This window comes from Nansenia antarctica (genome assembly GCF_963989245.1).
Source record: "Nansenia antarctica genome assembly, chromosome: 3".
NCBI lineage: Eukaryota > Metazoa > Chordata > Actinopteri > Argentiniformes > Microstomatidae > Nansenia > Nansenia antarctica.
The window spans coordinates 11,245,511-11,264,701 of NC_137688.1; the positions used below are offsets into that span (position 1 = coordinate 11,245,511).

Here is a 19,191-nt window from a genome sequence, read left to right on the forward strand (position 1 = left end):
GTGGACGTGAAAATGGCGGATCATTTGGATTCCGTTCATAACAAATGATACATTCCACACTATTTATTTGATAGCACATCAGCGATGCAGTCACGTTGAACTAAAACAAAGAGGGCTGAGAACTACAACGACCGTCTACCTACCCGCGGGCACTCATGGAACTACTACACTGCGCCTGCGCACAGCCAGCAAACGGTCGCGCGCAAGATTTGAATGTTCTTGGCCAGACATTTTACCGTAATAATATTAATACCTATTTTAATGGATTTTAACTATAACTATGTAGAAAACTATGTCTAACCTGTCGAGGTCAGAATTGGGTTCATCATCTGAGAGCAATGTGTCCGTTTCTAGTCGAACTAGTAACAGAAGTTTGCGACTGGAAGAGAGAAGAAAGAGCGAGGCTGGGGAGGCTGACCCGTTCCTGTCTGCGCTGCAGTACCTCTCCCAGGGTGAGTAGCTAGTTCAGCTAAACTAACATTTATCTACTCTTTTTATCAACATGTATCAAGTCTTTCGGCTTAGCATTGGCTTGTTTGCTTTTTCTATATGTCAACATTGTGGAGTTATATAACTTCCAAGACCACTCTTGTCTTCTTGTTTTTAGCTAGCTAGCTAGCTTTGGCTAAATATACCTACCGGCATCATCACTAAAGTAGGTGGATCGATGCGTCCAAAACAAAAGCCTTATATTTTTACATTAAGACCTCTATACCCGTATAGTAAGTTAATAACCTCTATACCGGTATAGACCTATAACTAGTAACAACATTGTCAATGAGGTAATTACATGGCTATATGGAGTTGATCAGTTTGTGTTCAGTGGTTTGTACTCTGTGAAGCAGCGCTGTGCAGACCAGCTGTCTTCAGTGTCTCACAGACATCTTCAACACACATCAAACCTGGTTAAATGCATTAGAATTTTCCACTTATGAATTCGATTCCAATTTAGAACTTTGATCTCTGAACTTAGCCGCCATAGCCAGGTAACATACTGATGACTGATGGATAGATGGTTCACTTTAATGAAGGCTATTTGTTGCAAGTCACTTAGGATAATAAAGCCGTCTCAATGTCCCAGTGTACATTGCGGGTTACTGTTGAATATCACTGCGGGTTACTGTTGAATATCACTGCACCCATCTGACAACCCTGGCAGACATCTTCAACACCTCACTGGCTGAATGTAAAGGTACCTCACTGGCTGAATGTAAACTTATATATTAAGAGAGAGAAGGAGAGAAGGAGAGAGATAATAGAGAAGGGAGGTGAGACAGTGAGGGGGGAGGGGGGGAGAAGGAGAGAGATAATAGAGAAGGCAGGTGAGACAGTGAGGGGGGAGGGGGGGAGAAGAGAGAGAGAAGGAGAGAGATAATAGAGAAGGGAGGTGAGACAGTGAGGGGGGGAGGGAGGGAGGGAGGGGGGGGGAGAAGAGAGAGAGAAGGAGAGAGATAATAGAGAAGGGAGGTGAGACAGTGAGGGGGGAGGGGGGGAGAAGAGAGAGAGAGAAGGAGAGAGATAATAGAGAAGGCAGGTGAGACAGTGAGGGGGGAGGGGGGGAGAAGAGAGAGAGAAGGAGAGAGATAATAGAGAAGGGAGGTGAGACAGTGAGGGGGGTGGGGGGGGGGGGGGAGAAAGAGGATGGAGAGGAAGAAGAGAAGAATATAAAATCATTCCTGTCTACTCAGTCACACAGTATAGTACCTGACCCACTTGAAATTCCACCAGATTGATAATACTTTGGCCAGCTTTGTTAGCAACATATTTTACATATTTTATAATTCAGTTTCCAGTTCAAACAGCAGCAGCCACAGATCAGCGTCATGTTAATAAACAACTGAAATAAACAGACACAATTCAACACAACAAACAAAGACACAATTCAACACAGTTTGCAAAAACAAAATCAATCACCCCCCCCCCCCCCCCCCCCCCCCCCACACACACACACACACACACACAACATCGTCAACAGTGGGAGAGCATTTGTGGCTTTAGTTTCTGTAAATAACAGTGTTTTTATTTCATTTAATTTATATAAATGACCCCCCCAATGACACAAGATTATTTGTCGAAGTCACGCAAGACACTGAACCCCAAATTGCTCCCAGTGAGCGGGGGCCTTGCATGGTAGCTTGGCCGCCGTTGGTGTGTGAATGTGTGTGTGAATGAGAGGCCGTTGTAAAGCGCTTTGGATAAAGGTGCTATATAAGTCAAATATAAAATGCTTCAAAACATCCACCATCATCCCCGTTCCCAAAAAGCCGAGGAACACAATCATCAAGTCATTAAGGTCTGGGAACGGGGATGATGATGGTGGATGTTTTGAAGCAGGGATGTACCTTTACATTCAGCCAGGGAGGTGTTGAAGATGTCTGCCAGGGTTGTCAGATGGCTTTGACCATTTCCCAAGATGCAGTGATATTCAACAGTAACCCGCAATGTACACTGGGACATTGAGACGGCTTTATTATCCTAAGTGACTTGCAACAAATAGCCTTCATTAAAGTGAATCATCTATCCATCAGTCATCGTATGTTACCTGGCTATGGCGGCTAAGTTCAGAGACACTTCTAAGTTCTAAATTGGAATCGAATACATAAGTGGAAAATTCTAATAAACAGAGACTTAATAGAGAAGAGTTCTAATGTATCTTACTTTGGTACATGAGCTGACATTACATCATACACGACACACAAGGCACTTGAAGCCATGTTACAGTGAAGTCTGAGAGCATCCTCTTGTTCAACAATTCTATCAATGCAGTCTGCCATCACTAGCCAACGGGTAGAGCTGGGACTTCTCAATTTCAATGGACAGTCCCCGTTATTTATTTAGTTATTAGGTTTTCCTATAGTCCCAGGCTTGGCTGACTTGGTGAACCAGAGTTGTAGGTTTCTCTGATCACATACTCAAGGTTGCTGGGGAGAAGCTGCACAGCCTTATTTGCAACTATATCTAGCGAGTGGCAAACACATCTCCTGCCCCCTAAACTGTATGTCTGTGGCCGATGATGTTTGTAAAAAACAAAACAAAAACAAAACTTAAAAAACCTGCACATTGTATGTACACCCTAGTGTGTGTGTTTTAACTTCACACATTTTGTAACTTTCAGGCAGGCACTGACATTTTGATACCGCCCAAATGCTTTCTTCCCACCCAGTGTGATCAAAAATAGCAACAAAAAAAAAGGAACTCGGTCAATCTGGCAACAATGGATGTCTGTTAGGGCTTTCACACCACCATGGCTCCAAGCCGGTTCCCGTTCCTGAACCTAATCTGGAACCGGCCGTTGCGTTCAGACTGAAAATAAATTGGTTTGGAGTCGAACCGTCGAACTAGAACTAGAACCGTGACGTTGTCAGTGGGTGTGCCATATTCTAGTAAGACGTGCAAGAGAGCAAGAAGGAAGGAGACAAAGTGTCATTTAATCTAAATTCAAAATCTATTCATTAGTGATTTTAAAAATTATCAAAGGTTTCCTCATACTCTTCCTCACATGCTCAGCAAACACATGCGCGCACATGTGCGAACGTGAACTTTGTAAGCCATTTCTATACCAGTAATGGAGCACCTGGCTAGTAAGAGAACGTGTTTTTTGTTTGTTTGTTTTTTTCATCGAAAATTGTGTTTATTAAGAAAACGTGTTATTTATTTATTTTCATCGAAAATTATTTTTATTTCAGATACTGTAGTCACGCAGTGGTTTTCAACCCTCTCCTCGGGGACCACCAGCCGTTCCACATATTTGATCTGTTCCACCACCAGGTTTTGCACTTGATTAGTTGAATCAGGTGTGTTGGTGGTGGAACAGATCAAATATGTGGAACGGCTGGTGGTCCCCGAGGAGAGGGTTGAAAACCACTGTGAAGTAGCTGCCATCTTTTTGTGACATTTTTGTTTAACCCACCCCTTCGTCACGTCACCCAACGTTGATGACACTGATGGTTCAGGTTAAACTGGTATGAGAGCGGGCTGGTTCGCCAGACACCCCTGAGGTTCCAGAATGGGAACGGGAACAGGCATGGAGCCTTGGCGGTATGAAAGCCCTATGGGAGCACTGAAGATAGCTGGTCTGCACAGAGCTTTAGGCCTAGGCTACACAACGACAAAACAATGATGAAACGAATCTCTGGCCACATGGAATAATCTCTGGCCACATAAATAAATACAAAATTAAACTGACTGGAATTTTAACATTCTCCAATCCAATCTAATAAGTGCTTCCTGGTTATTATGCTATTTTAGTTAGTTTTTGTATTTGATATAGATGTTCTTATGTCTTTACCTTTTATTTAATTGTTTACTTGTTTTTTCTCCATAGTGTGTTGCTATATTATATTAGATGTGGCCTAGCCCCTCCCCTGAAGTCCAGGTGGTGCTACTTGCTATGTCATGTGTTCTTGTATATACTGTGTTGTCTTACTTGTGACATTATGCTTTGATGAAGGAGCTTGCTCTGAAAGGCATCAGCAATAAAGTTGCCCTCCAGAAGCTCTATATATAAACACTAACCCAATGTTGTGACTAGAGTAAGTGCTGAGTCACCAAGCACAGTATACACCCTCATCCCCCCACTCCCTCCTTCCCTCATCCCCTCACCCCCTCATCCCCTCATCCCCTCACTCCCTCACTCCCTCACTCCCTCACCCCCTCATCTCCTCATCTCCTCATCCCCTCATCCCCTCCTTCCCTCATCCCCTCCTTCCCTCATCCCCTCACTCCCTCATCCCCTCACTCCCTCATCCCCTCACCCCCTCATCTCCTCATCCCCTCATCCCCTCCTTCCCTCATCCCCTCACTCCCTCATCCCCTCACCCCCTCATCTCCTCATCCCCTCATCCCCTCCTTCCCTCATCCCCTCATCCCCTCACTCCCTCATCCCCTCACCCCCTCATCTCCTCATCCCCTCCTTCCCTCATCCCCTCACTCCCTCACTCCCTCACCCCCTCATCTCCTCATCCCCTCATCCCCTCCTTCCCTCATCCCCTCACTCCCTCATCCCCTCACCCCCTCATCCCCTCCTTCCCTCATCCCCTCACTCCCTCATCCCCTCATCCCCCTGATCCCGGATGAGAATATTAGATATTATAATATACAGGCAACCTAACGTACAAGTTTGATGTGACCTAATAATATCGTATTTGGCTGCTGACTGCAATTGACATTGAACTTATAATGCGCGGTCGTGAAAGGTTTACGTGGATCACAGTATATCCACCTTTTGAGTGGGCTCTCTTTGTTTCATAGTGAAAGCAGGTACCGTGGTCCTAGGGAACGATGTGCTGGTTGGGAAGTTGGAGGTTGTGGAGGAAGTGGCCCTCAGCCGAGGACTCCCTCCAGAGGCCATCTCTGTCATGCTGGAGTTTGCTATGAGCCTCCGCGTGGGAGGTAGGAGAATCAGCCTCTCACATTCAATAGAGAGTGTTACGTCAAGAGATAATACATCACTTTTGTAACCTTCCTTCCTGCCTGAATGTAGGCTTGTCTTTAACCTCTGTTCCCTCTGCCCATTAGGAGTCACATGTGCTCGGGTGCTGAAGTTCCTGATCCCTGCCACCGTGGTGCCACAGGAGGCTGTTGTTAGAGCAGTGTCATGGTTGTGTGTCGGCAAGATAACAATAAGCACACAGGTAATCCATCAATCGTTCAATCATTGATATAGCACGTTGACTTCCCGGAAAAATAAGGCTAAAATAAATACCCTGTGTCCAAGTCATGATGAAGACTCAAGGTAAAGGTTGATACTGATAGTGATCTGAGTGTTGTTGCGGTGGTTGTTTTCCAGGTTCTTTTCCTTCGGTGGGTGTTGACTGTCTTTGACATGATCGACTCCAAGGATAACCTTCGAGGCATCTATGGGTTCATCTTCAGCTTTGTGACACAGGAAACTTTGGTAAGTGGCTCTGTTTACACCAATAGATGACGGTTGGCACCGAACAAGGAGACTTTCATCATGTCTCTTAGCTCTTTTCACCGTGTTAGGATGGTGCCCTGAATATCCATGGTGATGCACGGCAACCATTGAACAATCTCTACATCCCTTATTGATATGGAAACATATGATGATGTTTTATTTTGTCTTTTAGTGTCCTTACATCTGCCATTTGCTGTACCTTTTGACCCAGAGGGAAAGTGGTATGTGATGTTCTAGTACTCAATAAACCTTCGCCATACAATACAGATGTTGATTTAAGTGTTATCTATATCTATATATATATATTGCCTTTAAATTACTAAATAATAAAATTATGATTATATAATGCTTGGGCTGCAACGTTTGCAGGAAAAGCGCTATACAAATAAAAGTTATTATTATTATTATTATCAGATATCACTGTTAATGTTGTTACCCATCTCACTGTTGTCTTCTGTCACAGTCCGGCCATTCAGAGTCCGAAAACTGCTGGAACTTCAGTCTAAAATGGTAAAAACATTTAGTGCTTTTCTATTACTTTTTTCTATTATTTAGTAATGGCATAACCTCAAGTGTGTCTCTACAGAATGTGAAATTCGCAAGCATTTAAATAATTTAATTACTTGAATTAATTTGTAGGAAATATATTCAGTGATGAATTGCGGCTGGGGCAAATGCTGTCACGTTGCTTACATTTCCCCGTACATAATTCCTATAAATGGTTTATCCTCTACGCTGTTATCTGTGGTCGCGTAGAGAATGATTACTAACATCAATCATCCAGAGAGATGCGTCCAGTGCAAGTATGTATCAGAGACGGACTCATTTATTTTCTCTCATTATCTGTCTCCTCAGGGCAGGCAGCCGTTCCTGATGCACCTACTGTCACTGTACAAAGTGTTTTGCCCAGAGTTACTGACACTCTCCCTTCCAACCAGAATGGTTTGTACATGAACACTTGGTGCTCTCTGCTCATAGTCCGAACGACTGTTTCCTGAACCGCCAAATAAACAATATTATGTACAAGATATAAAAAATCCTATCTTTCTCCTCCTTATTTCAGAGTGGGTTTAAGAACCACGACTCCATCTGGAAAGCAGCGCTGAGCGCCGTCCAGAAGAGGAACATGGCCCAAGTGACCGCCGACCTCAGACTAACCCTCGGGACGAAAGACAAGACCAGCTCTAGAAAAAGGGTACGAGGATAGATAGATAGATAGAAAGGGTACTTCATTCAGGCTGTGGAGCACCTTTCAATAAAATGTCTGTTTGGTTTGTTCCAGTCACCCGTTCCTCCCTCAAATCTTGAATCAAAAGCTCTCCGCTTGATTTTGAGATGTGGCTATGAAACCACGGACAGGCTAGTTTTCTCATTGACATAAACCTGACATAAACCTCTCTCCTTCGTAGAAGCTTGGCCACTTGGAGGTCCTGCCTCTGAGGTCCTCTGTCCAGACTACCTCCTCCAACAGGAAGGTCTTCCCCCTGGAGCGACTCCACTCTTTCTCACAGTTGCTGGAGAACCTCCACCGCATAGAGGTAGCTCTCTCTCTCTCTCTCTCTCTCTCTCTCTCTCTCTCTCTCTCTCTCTCTTTTGTCTCTCGCTTGTTCTCTCTCTCATTCTCTCTCCCTCTCTTTCTTGTCTCTCTCATTCTCTCTCGTTCTCTTTTTTCTCTCTCTCTCTCATTCTCTCTCTCTTTTTTTGTCTCTCTTTCTCTCTCTCTCTTTTTTTGTCTCTCTCTCTCTCTCTCTCTCTCTCTCTCTCTCTCTCAGCTGCCTGATTAGTCACACAGCACTATAGCCTGGGGACGTCTGAGTCTTAGGAACAGATGAATGATGAGGATTAAAGCCAAGACGGATGGAGGCTCTTTTTCTTTTCTTTTTTCACACAAATAGGTGTTTTTATAAGGTTGCCGACTATCCATTTCACTTGCAGCGTCTGTTCACGTCCACATGGTGGCGCTATGTCACCAGCACAGTTTTAGTCAGAAAACCTTGCCCTCAACGCAGTGTGAAGAATAGGCCTTTCAGTGTCATTTGTTTATTAGTTGCAGTCGTAAAGCAGATTCATGAGCTCTTTCCATGTTATTTGTTTTCTAAATTTGTCTTTGCTCCGGTGACAGATTTCATCAGTGTTGTTTATCCCGATGGGGCATTAATTAACAGACAGAACAGAGATGTATCTGTGGTGAGCCGGCGCTGAAAAAGTTATAAAGAGTCGACAATTACAAAACGCTGCTCGCAAACAGCGTTTGCTTGGCAGATCCATTGACCTGATAAACCCGAGTAAATCTTTTTTTTTTTTTAAAGGCCTAAGGACGATTTTACGATTCACATGACGTAAATCCTCCCTCACAGTCTGCCGAGCCGGCATGTGCAACAAGCCGCTCCGACAGTACTTGCTGTCTTTTTATGGCCGCGGGGAAGCTGCTGGCTGGGGCGGCCGGCCGGACAGATCAGCCAGTACATTCGATCACGCGGCGCAAACAAATTTGTCATGGCCGACCATGAGGGACCATTGATTCCTCTCCTCCCCCCCCGCGTCTCCCCCCTCATTAAAAGCAGTCGTTTCTCAGATGAGTGATGCGTCTGCTCCTTAATTATGGGAAGGCTCAGCCATGTCCGTTGACAGGCTGTCTCGCTTTTTGTGTGTGTGTGTGTGTGTTATTTATTTATTAAGCTCAAGTTTCCATATTGTGAGGCAGCTGTTCTTCACAAAAGGAGGACAGGGCAGTGTGTGGAGAGATGTCTGAATGCTGCGTCAGATCACATCCCAGTGCCTGAATGCATTATGAGGATTACTTGATGTGACAGAATTAGCCCAGGAGCAAATCAATTCTGCATTTAATAAAAAAAACTTGGATTTGGGCATGAAGAATGGTATTCGTCAGTAGGGACTAGGGTATGCTAATTTCCTGATTTGGATGCATACAGTCCAGCTTGTGTGTGTGTGTGTGTGTGTGTGTGTGTCTCTCTGTGTGTGCGTGTGTGTCTCTGTGTGTGTGTGTGTGTGTGTGTGTTGCTGTGTCTCTGTGTGTGTCTGTGTCTGTGGCTGTGTTCGGAATAGCGTACTAGCATACTACTCATACTAGATATGACGTAGATTTTGAGTATGTAGTACGTTCACACTGTACAGTATGCGAGATTTGAGTATGCGAGAAATTTAGTAGGCGAGCAGTTACTTCCGTGAAAATTGAAGTGAGTTACGATGGACACTAGCTCGGGTCCTATTTCCCAAAATGCATTTCGCGTCCAGGGTTGCAGAGTTGCGTCCAGGGTTGCCAGGTGGGGCGGGTTACCGCCGAATGGGCTACTTGATTTTGAGGTTATAGAAAGTTTAGGCTGTAAATTGTCAATCCCATCTGGCAACCCTGTGCGCTTTCAGCCTCGTCAAACTGCGTCATACAAACTTGTCATACAGCTTTTGTTTACATTGTCCGATAGCCTGGGGACCGAAAGCTTGCAATAAACATCGTTTTTTGCACATATTTTAGTGTGCAGATGCTGCTTTTTTGCACTCTATTTGATACTCTTCAGCTGCAGCACCCCAGCTAAGTCCGATCACGGATGAGCGGTGGTATTTTCACTATACTGGGAATTAACATGTATTAACAATAATTAACATTAACATGGTGAAATGCATTCTTAGACATGACTACATCGTCATGATTACAAATATGCCACTTGAAATGCATGAAATCCAAGTTTATTTGTGTCTTACACACATGTTCACCTAGTATTTGACTGTTTGTAGCCCAATCACGAATGAGTATTGTAGCTTCAGACGGACAAGTTGGTTGTAGTGCTTGCCCACGATATGTTATTGCTCATATATATTTATTTTAATCATGTTATTTTACCAACTGTTAAGACAACAATATAGTAAGCTAGTTACTTGAGCTAGCTAAAGATGTTGGCCCCCCAAATCATTTTACAACGCGTTGTAATTATGTTACGATATTTCTGTCGAGTGAGTGAACTGAACCACCGTGGTGCCACCCCGAGAAGTGAGCCGGGAGTAAACTCAATGAACAGGGAGTTCAACATGCGTCAAATGCTAAATTCACTCCGAGCAGTGTCGACATCGATGGGGGTCTCCAATCGACTCCATTCAAAGTGATTTACGATCCCGCCCCTCTCCCCTGTCCGGACACATTTGAATTTTCACCGTAAGCCCCGGTAAAGCGACGTTATTAACCCGCAAAGAGTGTGCCCCGGGCACCGTATTTGTCCGTGAATAACACCGGCTAGGAAGGTGGTAAAAACACAATACTACTTTGCTAACTCCACCATCGCTATACGGTCATTTTGAGCCATCAACCAACCCACTGGCACCCCGGGAAGTTATGTTTCGAACCCCGAGAGCATGCATAAATGTCTATCCAGAAAGAGTGCACTCTCCTCGGCCGCTGCACGCGCCTCTCCTCGGTAACGCGGATTGTTACGATAATTCTGTCGAACTCCGTAAGTGAAGGTAAGCAACGCAGGGTGCGTTCGTAAAATCGCTCCGAGAGCGCCGGAGCGCACACCGGGTGCAACGTCATAAAGGGACCAGGTAATTTGATTGGACAAGAGGCATTACATGAGTGCTGATCATATTTCCAGGGCGAATTTACGAACGCAGCTAGCGAACAGAAGACGCAAAAAATCGTCAGATCAGATATATAAACGGGTTATTTTGGTAAACTGGACACATTTTGGGAATATATGTGGTTACTTTCTCGCCTGAAAACATATTAAAACTTCATAAAATGACATGTTAACACTTGTAAAGCCAAAATTACATATTTTAGCCAATGGAGGTTTAAAATGGAGGTTTAAATTCGCCACTCCCGGCGAAATGCATTCTGGGAGGCAGTATGCGTACTTTGTAAATGGTCGGCTGGTTTTCACATACTTTTTATGAATTTAGTAGGCAGTATGCAGTATATACGGTACTCATTGAGTATGCTAGTATGCAGTATGCTAGTATACCATTCCGAACACAGCCTGTGTCTGTGTGTGTGTGTGTGTGTGTGTGTGTGTGTGTGTGTGGCTGTGTCTCTGTATGTGTGTGTGTCTCTGTGCCTCTGTGCCTCTGTGCGTGTGTGTCTCTGTGCGTGTGTGTGTGACTGTGTCTGTGTTCTCTACTCTGCCCAGCTCCCAGCTCAGATGGGTTCTATGCTCAGCTCCAGCCTGGCGCTCCACTACCTGGATTACGTACAGGACGATTCCGCCTTCTTCCGCCTCAACTCCTGGCTTGGCCACAGCCTTCACGAAGGTAACACCGCTGGCCACAGAGACAGAAGACTTCAGTAGAGAGCTTTTATGAAAGGGAAAAACTTTGGGTGTCAAAATTGTACAAATCCTCTTTTATCTTCTCTCCTTTCCTTTCCACCAAATCATCCGTTTTTTTTTCTGTTGGTAGAGTTTTTATTCGGGAGCGACGGGGGCCAGAGTTCGTCCGAGGCGATCCAGTTCCTTGACAGGTTGCTCTCCACGCAGCAGTTTCTCCAGGTGAGCCTCGCCTCGCCTGGCCCTGTCAAACCCCCCCTGTCTTTACATTTACAGTTACATTTTTGGCATTTAGCAGACGCCTTATTCCAAAGCAACTTACAATCAATACGTGTGGCCAAGCGAGTGAATCATCAGTTCACCAGGAAGAGTCTTCCTCCCCAGTCTCCCATCCCTGTCTCCCTCCCCTGTCTCCCTCCCCTGTCTCCCTCCCCTGTCTCCCTCCCCTGTCAACCTCCCCTGTCTCCCTCCCCTGTCTCTCTCCCCTGTCTCTCTCCCCTGTCTCTCTCCCCTGTCAACCTCCCCTGTCTCCCACCCCTGTCACCCACCCCTGTCTCCCACCTCTGGCTCCCACCCCTGTCCTCCCCCTGCTCTCTCTTCCTGAGCTGGATCTGTCACAGTGCATCAGGCTCAACTCCCACTCTCTCCTCACCGCTCGTTAATAAATGATGCCACAGTCAAACGCTCATTTGAGATGCTTATGTTTGGTCTCTCCCCCCCCCCCCTCCCCCCTCAGGAGGGCTTCTCCAGCACCGAGGGCTTCCTCTACAAGTTCCTCAACGTCTGGGACGGCTCCCTCCTTCGCCCCCAGATCCTGGGCCTGTTGAGTGACATCCCCGTGGTCCCCAGCTCCTGTGAGTAGTCCCTGTACGCCCCCACCTCGCACCGCCCCTCCTCCACCCTCTTCTCATTAAGCGGCTGAGATAGTCACAGGCAGACACGTGGCCACGTGTTCACACTCGTCGCTGGCGTACGCCGGGTGCAGGGTGGTACCGCGCAGTAGGACGATAAGGTTGGTGTAGATCTGATTCTCTCCTCTTATCTCTCACCAGGTATCAGCCAGCTCCTGTTCGAGCCCCTCACGCAGCTGTTCTTCACCTCTACACTGTTCTTCAAGGTATGCGTCACGATGTTATCCGTGTCCTTGAGGGTTTATCTGTACCGTACCGTCAATCAAGCCCAGAACCTGGCCGCCCACTACTACTGTAACCTGGCGCTGTGTAATACTATAATATTAATCCTCTTCAAACCAGCCGTTGTCTATAAACTGTACCTCACCTCACGTTTTCACTTGGAGTGTGTGTGTGTGTGTACCAGAGGTCTTCTCTGGTCCGAAAATGTGCACTCGTTCCCAAATAGACCCTCGGATTTCCTAACCCCCAACCTGTTCTTTTTAAATCTTGAATGATGAAATGCACTTTCTGCTTTTTTCGCCCTGAAAAAAACTCCCAGGCTGCTAATTAATCATGGTCTTCCATTAGGGGTGTAACGGATCACCTAACTCACGGATCGGATCGTGTCACGGTTTTTGAGTCACGGATCGGATCATTTTTCGGATCAACACAAACATTTTAGTTTTTATAAAAACTGCTTTTTCCTTGAATTCTGTAAAAACACCACTTTTACTATGTGACAAAAACCAACAACATTCAAGATGTCAAAACTGGTAATACCGGTATATATATATATATATATATATATATATATATATATATATATATATATATATACACATACATATATATATACATATATATATTATATATAACATATTCTACACTCAAACATTACATAATTATACTGAAATACACTCAATTTAAATGATAGGAGAGAGGGAGGAGGCGCCTGGTTGCAGCAGTGAATCACTGGGCTCTTTAAAGCAGATGAATAAACATGTTTTATGCCACTTTTAACTAAATAATAAAGTGAACCCTTATTTTGAACATGGTATGAAAAAAATGCCTACATTATCAGAAGTTGTCGAGCTACCTTTTTCGTGCCTCCCGTCATAGTTGACAGAGAAGCCAAAGTGCTCCCATACATGGGATTTAAATGACGAGGGAGGCATTTCGAGTTCTTCTCCGCCGAACAACGTAACATGATACACTTGGGCCGCGTTCGTAAATTCGCTTTGAGAGCGCCGGAGCGCACACTGGGTCCGACGTCATAAAGGGACCAAGTAATTTGATTGGACAAGAGGCGTTCCTTGAACGCTGATCAGATTCCAGAGCGGATTTACGAACGCAAAAAAAAAAAAACAGATTTTTTTTTTTTTTTCATTTGCAATTGATCCGCGGTACACACGCGTTCCGAACCGTGGAGGGCGATCCGAACGGATCACGGAATTTCCGTGATCCGTTACACCCCTATCTTCCATTGTAGAAGTCTTCCTCTTTCCAATACTTACGGAGGGCATTTGTATATCTGACGCCCTGTTGGTCGGAGCTGGGTTCCGGACAGGTCCAGACAGGTCCGCTCGGTGGCGTTGGCTGTGGCAGTCGAACGACCTCGGATCCGAGGCCCCGTTACGTTTGCGGACCCGGTTTCGGGTTCGAGTGGACCTGTGAAAAAACGTGCAGTTAGAACCAACCCTAACCTCCTCTCTCGTATCTCTCTCCCCTCCAGTGCAGTGTCATCGAGTGTCTGAGCAGCATGCTGCTGAAGTGGCTGACCTGGCACTCTGTGTACGCCCTGGAGGACGGCCTGGACATCAGCCTCACCAGCCACACCCCCATGTAAGCGTCCCACCCACTGACACTCACCCCCCACTGCTTCCTACGTTTCCTACGCGTTAACACGTCTTTTATAGAGACTTCCCGCCCCAGTATTGTGTTCGCTAAATGTTCACGTGGCCCTTATTTTTCAACCAAGAAAGTCAGTGGCCAAAAAAAGCCTGTGAAACGTGGCGTGTAAGTCAGTGAGTGTGGTGTGTGTGTGGTTGCGCCCCCCCCTCCCCCCTCTATTAACCTGGTCTATCCTCCGTGTCCTCTGGAAGGCTGGGTAATGAACTGCAGTGCATCGGCTCCACGGCTGCATCGCCTCACACACGAGCCGCTGATTTTGTTATTTTCTTTTATTGCATTAACCGAGGTGGACCGTCGATGGAGGGGAGGTTGTGATTCAAGGGCGTACCGCCCCCCCCCCCCCCCCCCGTGTTTGAACGTATTTAACGGTCCTCATCATGCGTTTCCCCGGTCGGGCCTGGTTGTGTGACTGCTCTCCTCTCCCTCCCCAGAAACATGACTCTGTCTGGGTTCAAGGACTCCGTCATGGAGCTGGTGGGGTTCGTGGGCCGCCTGGCCACCGCGGGCCTGCAGCTGGAGGGCTGTCACACTCTTCTCCTCAGCTTCACCCTGGACTTCTACCAAACGGTACGGATAATTATCTGATGGGAATAATTACATCATGTATTTGAAATATTCACATTCCCTTTAGCTGTCCTCGCCATATTGACGTGTGTGTGTGTGTGTGTCTGTGTGTCTGTTTGTGCGTGCGTCTGTGCGTGTGTGTGTGCGTCTTGGTGTCTCTTCCTTCATGGCAGGTGTGTGACATTTTCCTCAAGTACGGGCTCCCCCTGGTGGTCATGCCTCCCCCGGGCGTGTTCTTCCCTGCCCTGCTGGCCAGAGACTCCGTCAGCGTGGACAGGCTGTGCTACATCATGAGCAGGTGAGGTGACAGGGAGAGATCTCTACACTGCAGCAGGGTGTCATGTGGGAGTGAATGTGTAAAAGCATCTGCGTTGTATAGATGTATTTCTGGGATGACTGACGCCACCTGGCAGATGACATCATGGTTCCTTGGCGGTTCCTGACCTATTCTCCTGAAGACTCATGAAAAACTCAAAACTACCAGCATTACTCAAAGCATGAATATCATTAGCTTCAACGTGACACTCCATGTGTGTGAGTGTCTTGGTAGCTTGTGACTTAATTCAACCATGAGTGCCATACCTGTTTAATATCCATACAAATTAACTTTATACCGGAAGCCCTCAGTTGGAAAGTCCAAATGGCACTCTGCATTGCAATCGTGTCTCCCTTTCTTTGTTTACAATTCTGGCTTTTAGCCAACCACCCTCTGGTTTAGCGGCACACAACGCGGAACTGCAATTACAATGCTTTTGGAGTTTTCCACCCTGGCTTTGGGTGTATGAATATTAAACTGCTTATTGTTTATTCTGTTCATGTTGGCGCTATAATATCTTCTCTTAACAATGTTTGTGTCCTATATGGAGAACTTTCTGAATCCATATAACAGTTCAACCAATTGCTACACATTTAAACATAGCTATGGCATGACAAAAGAGCCCTGCTTTTCTTAAAAATAGGCCAATGTGTTGAGCTACTTACTGTTTGGCACTATGAGTATTGCTTTGAAGGGCATTTTAGGATCGATTTTGAAGTTGTTCTCTTCACTCAAGAACCAACTCAGGTCATTGCTTTTTTACTTCAGGTACAAGAGTAACCTGTCCACAGCCAAGAGTCAAGAACATCAGACAACGGTAATGATCTTTTTTTCTTTTCATATGTTTATTCTTTGCATATCTAACAGTGTTTTGCATAATCAAGTAATTCAAGGCTACTTGCAAGGTCCTTCTCAGGCTACACTCCCAGATGATGAACAAAATGTATAATTATAAAAGAAAATCCTACTTTTATCCTACTACAATTAGAGATTACAGGGACAGTCTCCCTGGAGTAACTTAGGGCTAAGTGCCTTACTCAAGGGCACACTAGTGGTGGTGTTCTCAGGTGGGATTTGAACTCATGACCTTCTGATCACCGGCCCAACTCACTGTAAAGAAATGTATTCTAGTCCAAGACAGTGTATGTAATGGGATTTCTAAGTAGAAGTTCACCTGAAATGTCAATATGGCTTATGAAGAAAAAACAGGGCTGGTAAATGGCATGCAAATTGGTCATCGTTGGTCATCGACGCTGGAAGGTGATGTTTAACCCTTCCCCCCCGACCCTGATGCTAGTCACAGGACATTAAGCATTGTGTTACGTTGACTTTGAGCGTTTGGTCCCCACAGCAGGCCTACCACATCAGCCGGCAGACGTACCGGGAGTTCAACCGCTACCTGGTGTTCATGGTGAGCAGTCTGTGGAGCTCCAAGATGTTCCTGCCGGGCACCGACATGGAGGTGGACGAGGAGCTCCTAGCGAAGAGCAGGGTGCCAGAATACTGGAACAGCTTCGACCTCATCCACCATCCAGCCTTCATCGGCTATGCCATAGACTTCCACCGCCAGGTGAACTTCCACCCACAGCCTTGTGTTGTTCCTACTGAATTCTATTTCCCCCCACCACCATTTTGCCCTATTCAGAATTTGTAGCTGTAGGCAAAACATTTTTCTGTTGTTTTATTTATACTATATGATCCCGTTCTGTGATCCAGAGCTCATTCCAGCTGAATGGTTCTGCTGAACCTTTCCAAGCCCAGTGAGACAGCTGATGTAGTGTCTGAGTTAATCAACTGTAAGGCCGGACAAGGCGATGGATGTGGTATTAATGTATCTTTCATAGAGGATACATTAATACAGAATCACATTTTATTATTCATTGGAGCTGCATGAGACATCAGTTTTCATCATGTTTAATAATACACATACCTTTTTTGGTCCAACTGCAACACCCAGAACTGCTCTACTGAAATGTACTGGGGGGGAGTAACGATTAATATTTATGTTCTCTCTTTATCAGTGTTGGCCAGAGAGGAAGGACTTGGACCTCAGTTGCATAAAGGTACCTCCTGTCTTATCACTCCCCTGCTGTAATGTACTGTATATATGCACTGATGCGTGCGTTTGAAGTCTGCCATTTAATGAACTTCCCTTACGTGATCAGTGCGTATGTGATGCCCGAAGTCATGGATGGCTTGTGTTGAATGGATTGTCTGCCTGACTGACTGTCTGACTGACTGTCTACCTGCCTGCCTGACTGTTGTTGTGTGTCTACAGGTTGGGAAGTCTTGGGAGTGGTACCTGCAGTTCCTTTTTGCTCAGGGCTTTCAGGGCCTCCAACAGTTTATCCAGATTAACATCAAGACACCAGTCACAGCAGGACGTGGCCAAGGAGACAGTCGAGCCAGCAGATGAACTTAACAAGAAAGAAAGACTTTGATCTGCTCCCTCATGTAAAGGACACATTTTGTACATATTTATTCCACTACCTTCTCCATATTTTATTTATGTAAATACTTTTTTAAATCCTGTAATTTTACAGTAATGTTTTGTGAACGAATTTTTAAATTCTGCCTGCTGTATATTTGTATAGCTTACCATTTATCTTTTTTTTTGTGCACCTTACACATAAATAAGAATAAATGAGCTTAGTTTTTAAATAGACAATAGTGTCATTATGGTCTGTTACTTGGTTACAGCAATCCAAACATTCCATGTGAACATGCATACAAAGTGTGCTGTCTGGTTTGTGTACTAATGAAATTAGGAATCACTTTTCTATTAAAAATCATCCGTTGTTTTTAACAAAAAAAAGAAAAAGTCATTATGGGGGAAATCAGTATCTATTGTCAGTGGCCCAACCATCTGGAAAACAAAATGTTCCCTTAATTGAAGGATCCATCTGGAGAGTTAATAGGCCCTTGGCTCTCCAGCTACCTTGGAACATGCTGGGTGCCTGGAAAACGCAATGCATGCCAGTCACGCACCATACTGTAGAGAAAGACCACTGTTCTCATTCTGTGTTCAGATCAGCATCCCCATTATTGAACAGGTTGTTGTAATGTAATGTATTGGTTCGTTTCACTAGAATTGCATACTCTCCACCAATCAATCATGATGTCCACCAATCCATCATAGAAGTGTTGCAGCCTCCAGAAGTACACCTGAGAGCTCGCATTTGCTTCATGCTACTGGGATTCCCAGCAACATATTTGAGCCTCTGAACCTATTTTCCAATTATCCATAAAGTTGAGCCCCTAACTTGGTTATGTATGCTTAATGAGTGTATTTGGCATTTCAAGGCAAGGCAAGGCAAGTTTATTTATATAGCATATTTCATACAACAGGATCAAAGTTCTTTACATAGAAAAAATACAGCAAGAGGAGGATAGTAAGAAAAAATAATAATATATATATATACAGTATATACACGTATATACTGTATATAGATGACAATGAATAACAAGATATAGATAAAAGTGTTATTACCGCTATCCTTCCCGATATGGCATGCAAGATTGCAGGTGTGTGAGATTGCAGTCTAAAATGACACGTTTGATACTGCATCTGTATTCTGCCCGATACGGTGTGTGAGCCTATATTTACAGTGATCTTACAGTGCTTGGATTATGGATCATTCTGCATGTTTCAGCCTAAACTCATAACTGCTGCAGATATAAGAAGTACGGTAAATAGATAACGCGTTTAATAAGATAATAGTTAATGGATAAAAAGACAGAGTGTTAGTGTTTAATCAGAACTGCTGCAAAACAAGGTTTGCAAGGTTTTTAGCTTAGTAATATTTGTAGCCTGTTTGATTTCTTCAGGGAGTTTGTTCCAGGAGCATGCGGCAGAGTGACTGAATGCTGCTTTACCATGTTTTGTTTTCACATGACTGGCTGATTAGTCTCAGCTGACTTTAGGGGCCTTGCTGGAATATCGGGTGGGAGGAGATCTGATATGTATTGTAGTCCAAGACCATTTTGTGATCTGTATGCAATTAGGAGTATTTTTTATTAAATTCTCTAAGTGACTGGTAGCCAGTGTAGAGATCTCAGGATTGGTGTAATGTGTTCAAATCTCGTTGTTTTGTTAGTAATCTCAGTGTGCTAGGGTCCTATGTGGTTTCTATGGTAAAGAGTCTTGTCACTTCCCTGTCCCTAGGGCTAGAATGATCTCCTAGACTAGAGGATAGGGTCGCAGACTAATCGTGCGTCTATTCTGTAAGGCTCATTGTGTTTCTTGCGTTTTGGGGAAGAGGACTATGTATCGAATACTTTGGACATACTGTTAACTGTACATCTATATTTTAGATT

General features: G+C 44.9%; 1 protein-coding gene across 1 annotated transcript; it reads left to right on the top strand.

The window, feature by feature from the left end:
- Positions 1–292: 292 nt before the first annotated feature.
- cenpi (centromere protein I) lies at positions 293–17,290 on the top strand (the record flags this gene model as incomplete). The annotated part of the gene is made up of 20 exons (XM_080526909.1): positions 293–452; positions 5,251–5,391; positions 5,518–5,633; positions 5,789–5,896; positions 6,090–6,138; positions 6,381–6,427; positions 6,773–6,859; positions 6,981–7,112; positions 7,327–7,455; positions 11,056–11,176; positions 11,324–11,412; positions 11,927–12,044; positions 12,243–12,307; positions 13,816–13,925; positions 14,426–14,561; positions 14,732–14,856; positions 15,643–15,691; positions 16,226–16,444; positions 16,896–16,937; positions 17,153–17,290. 20 exons carry the CDS (start codon positions 293–295, stop codon positions 17,288–17,290), a joined length of 2,181 nt encoding a protein of 726 aa, XP_080383035.1.
- Between the last annotated feature and the right edge of the window lie 1,901 nt (positions 17,291–19,191).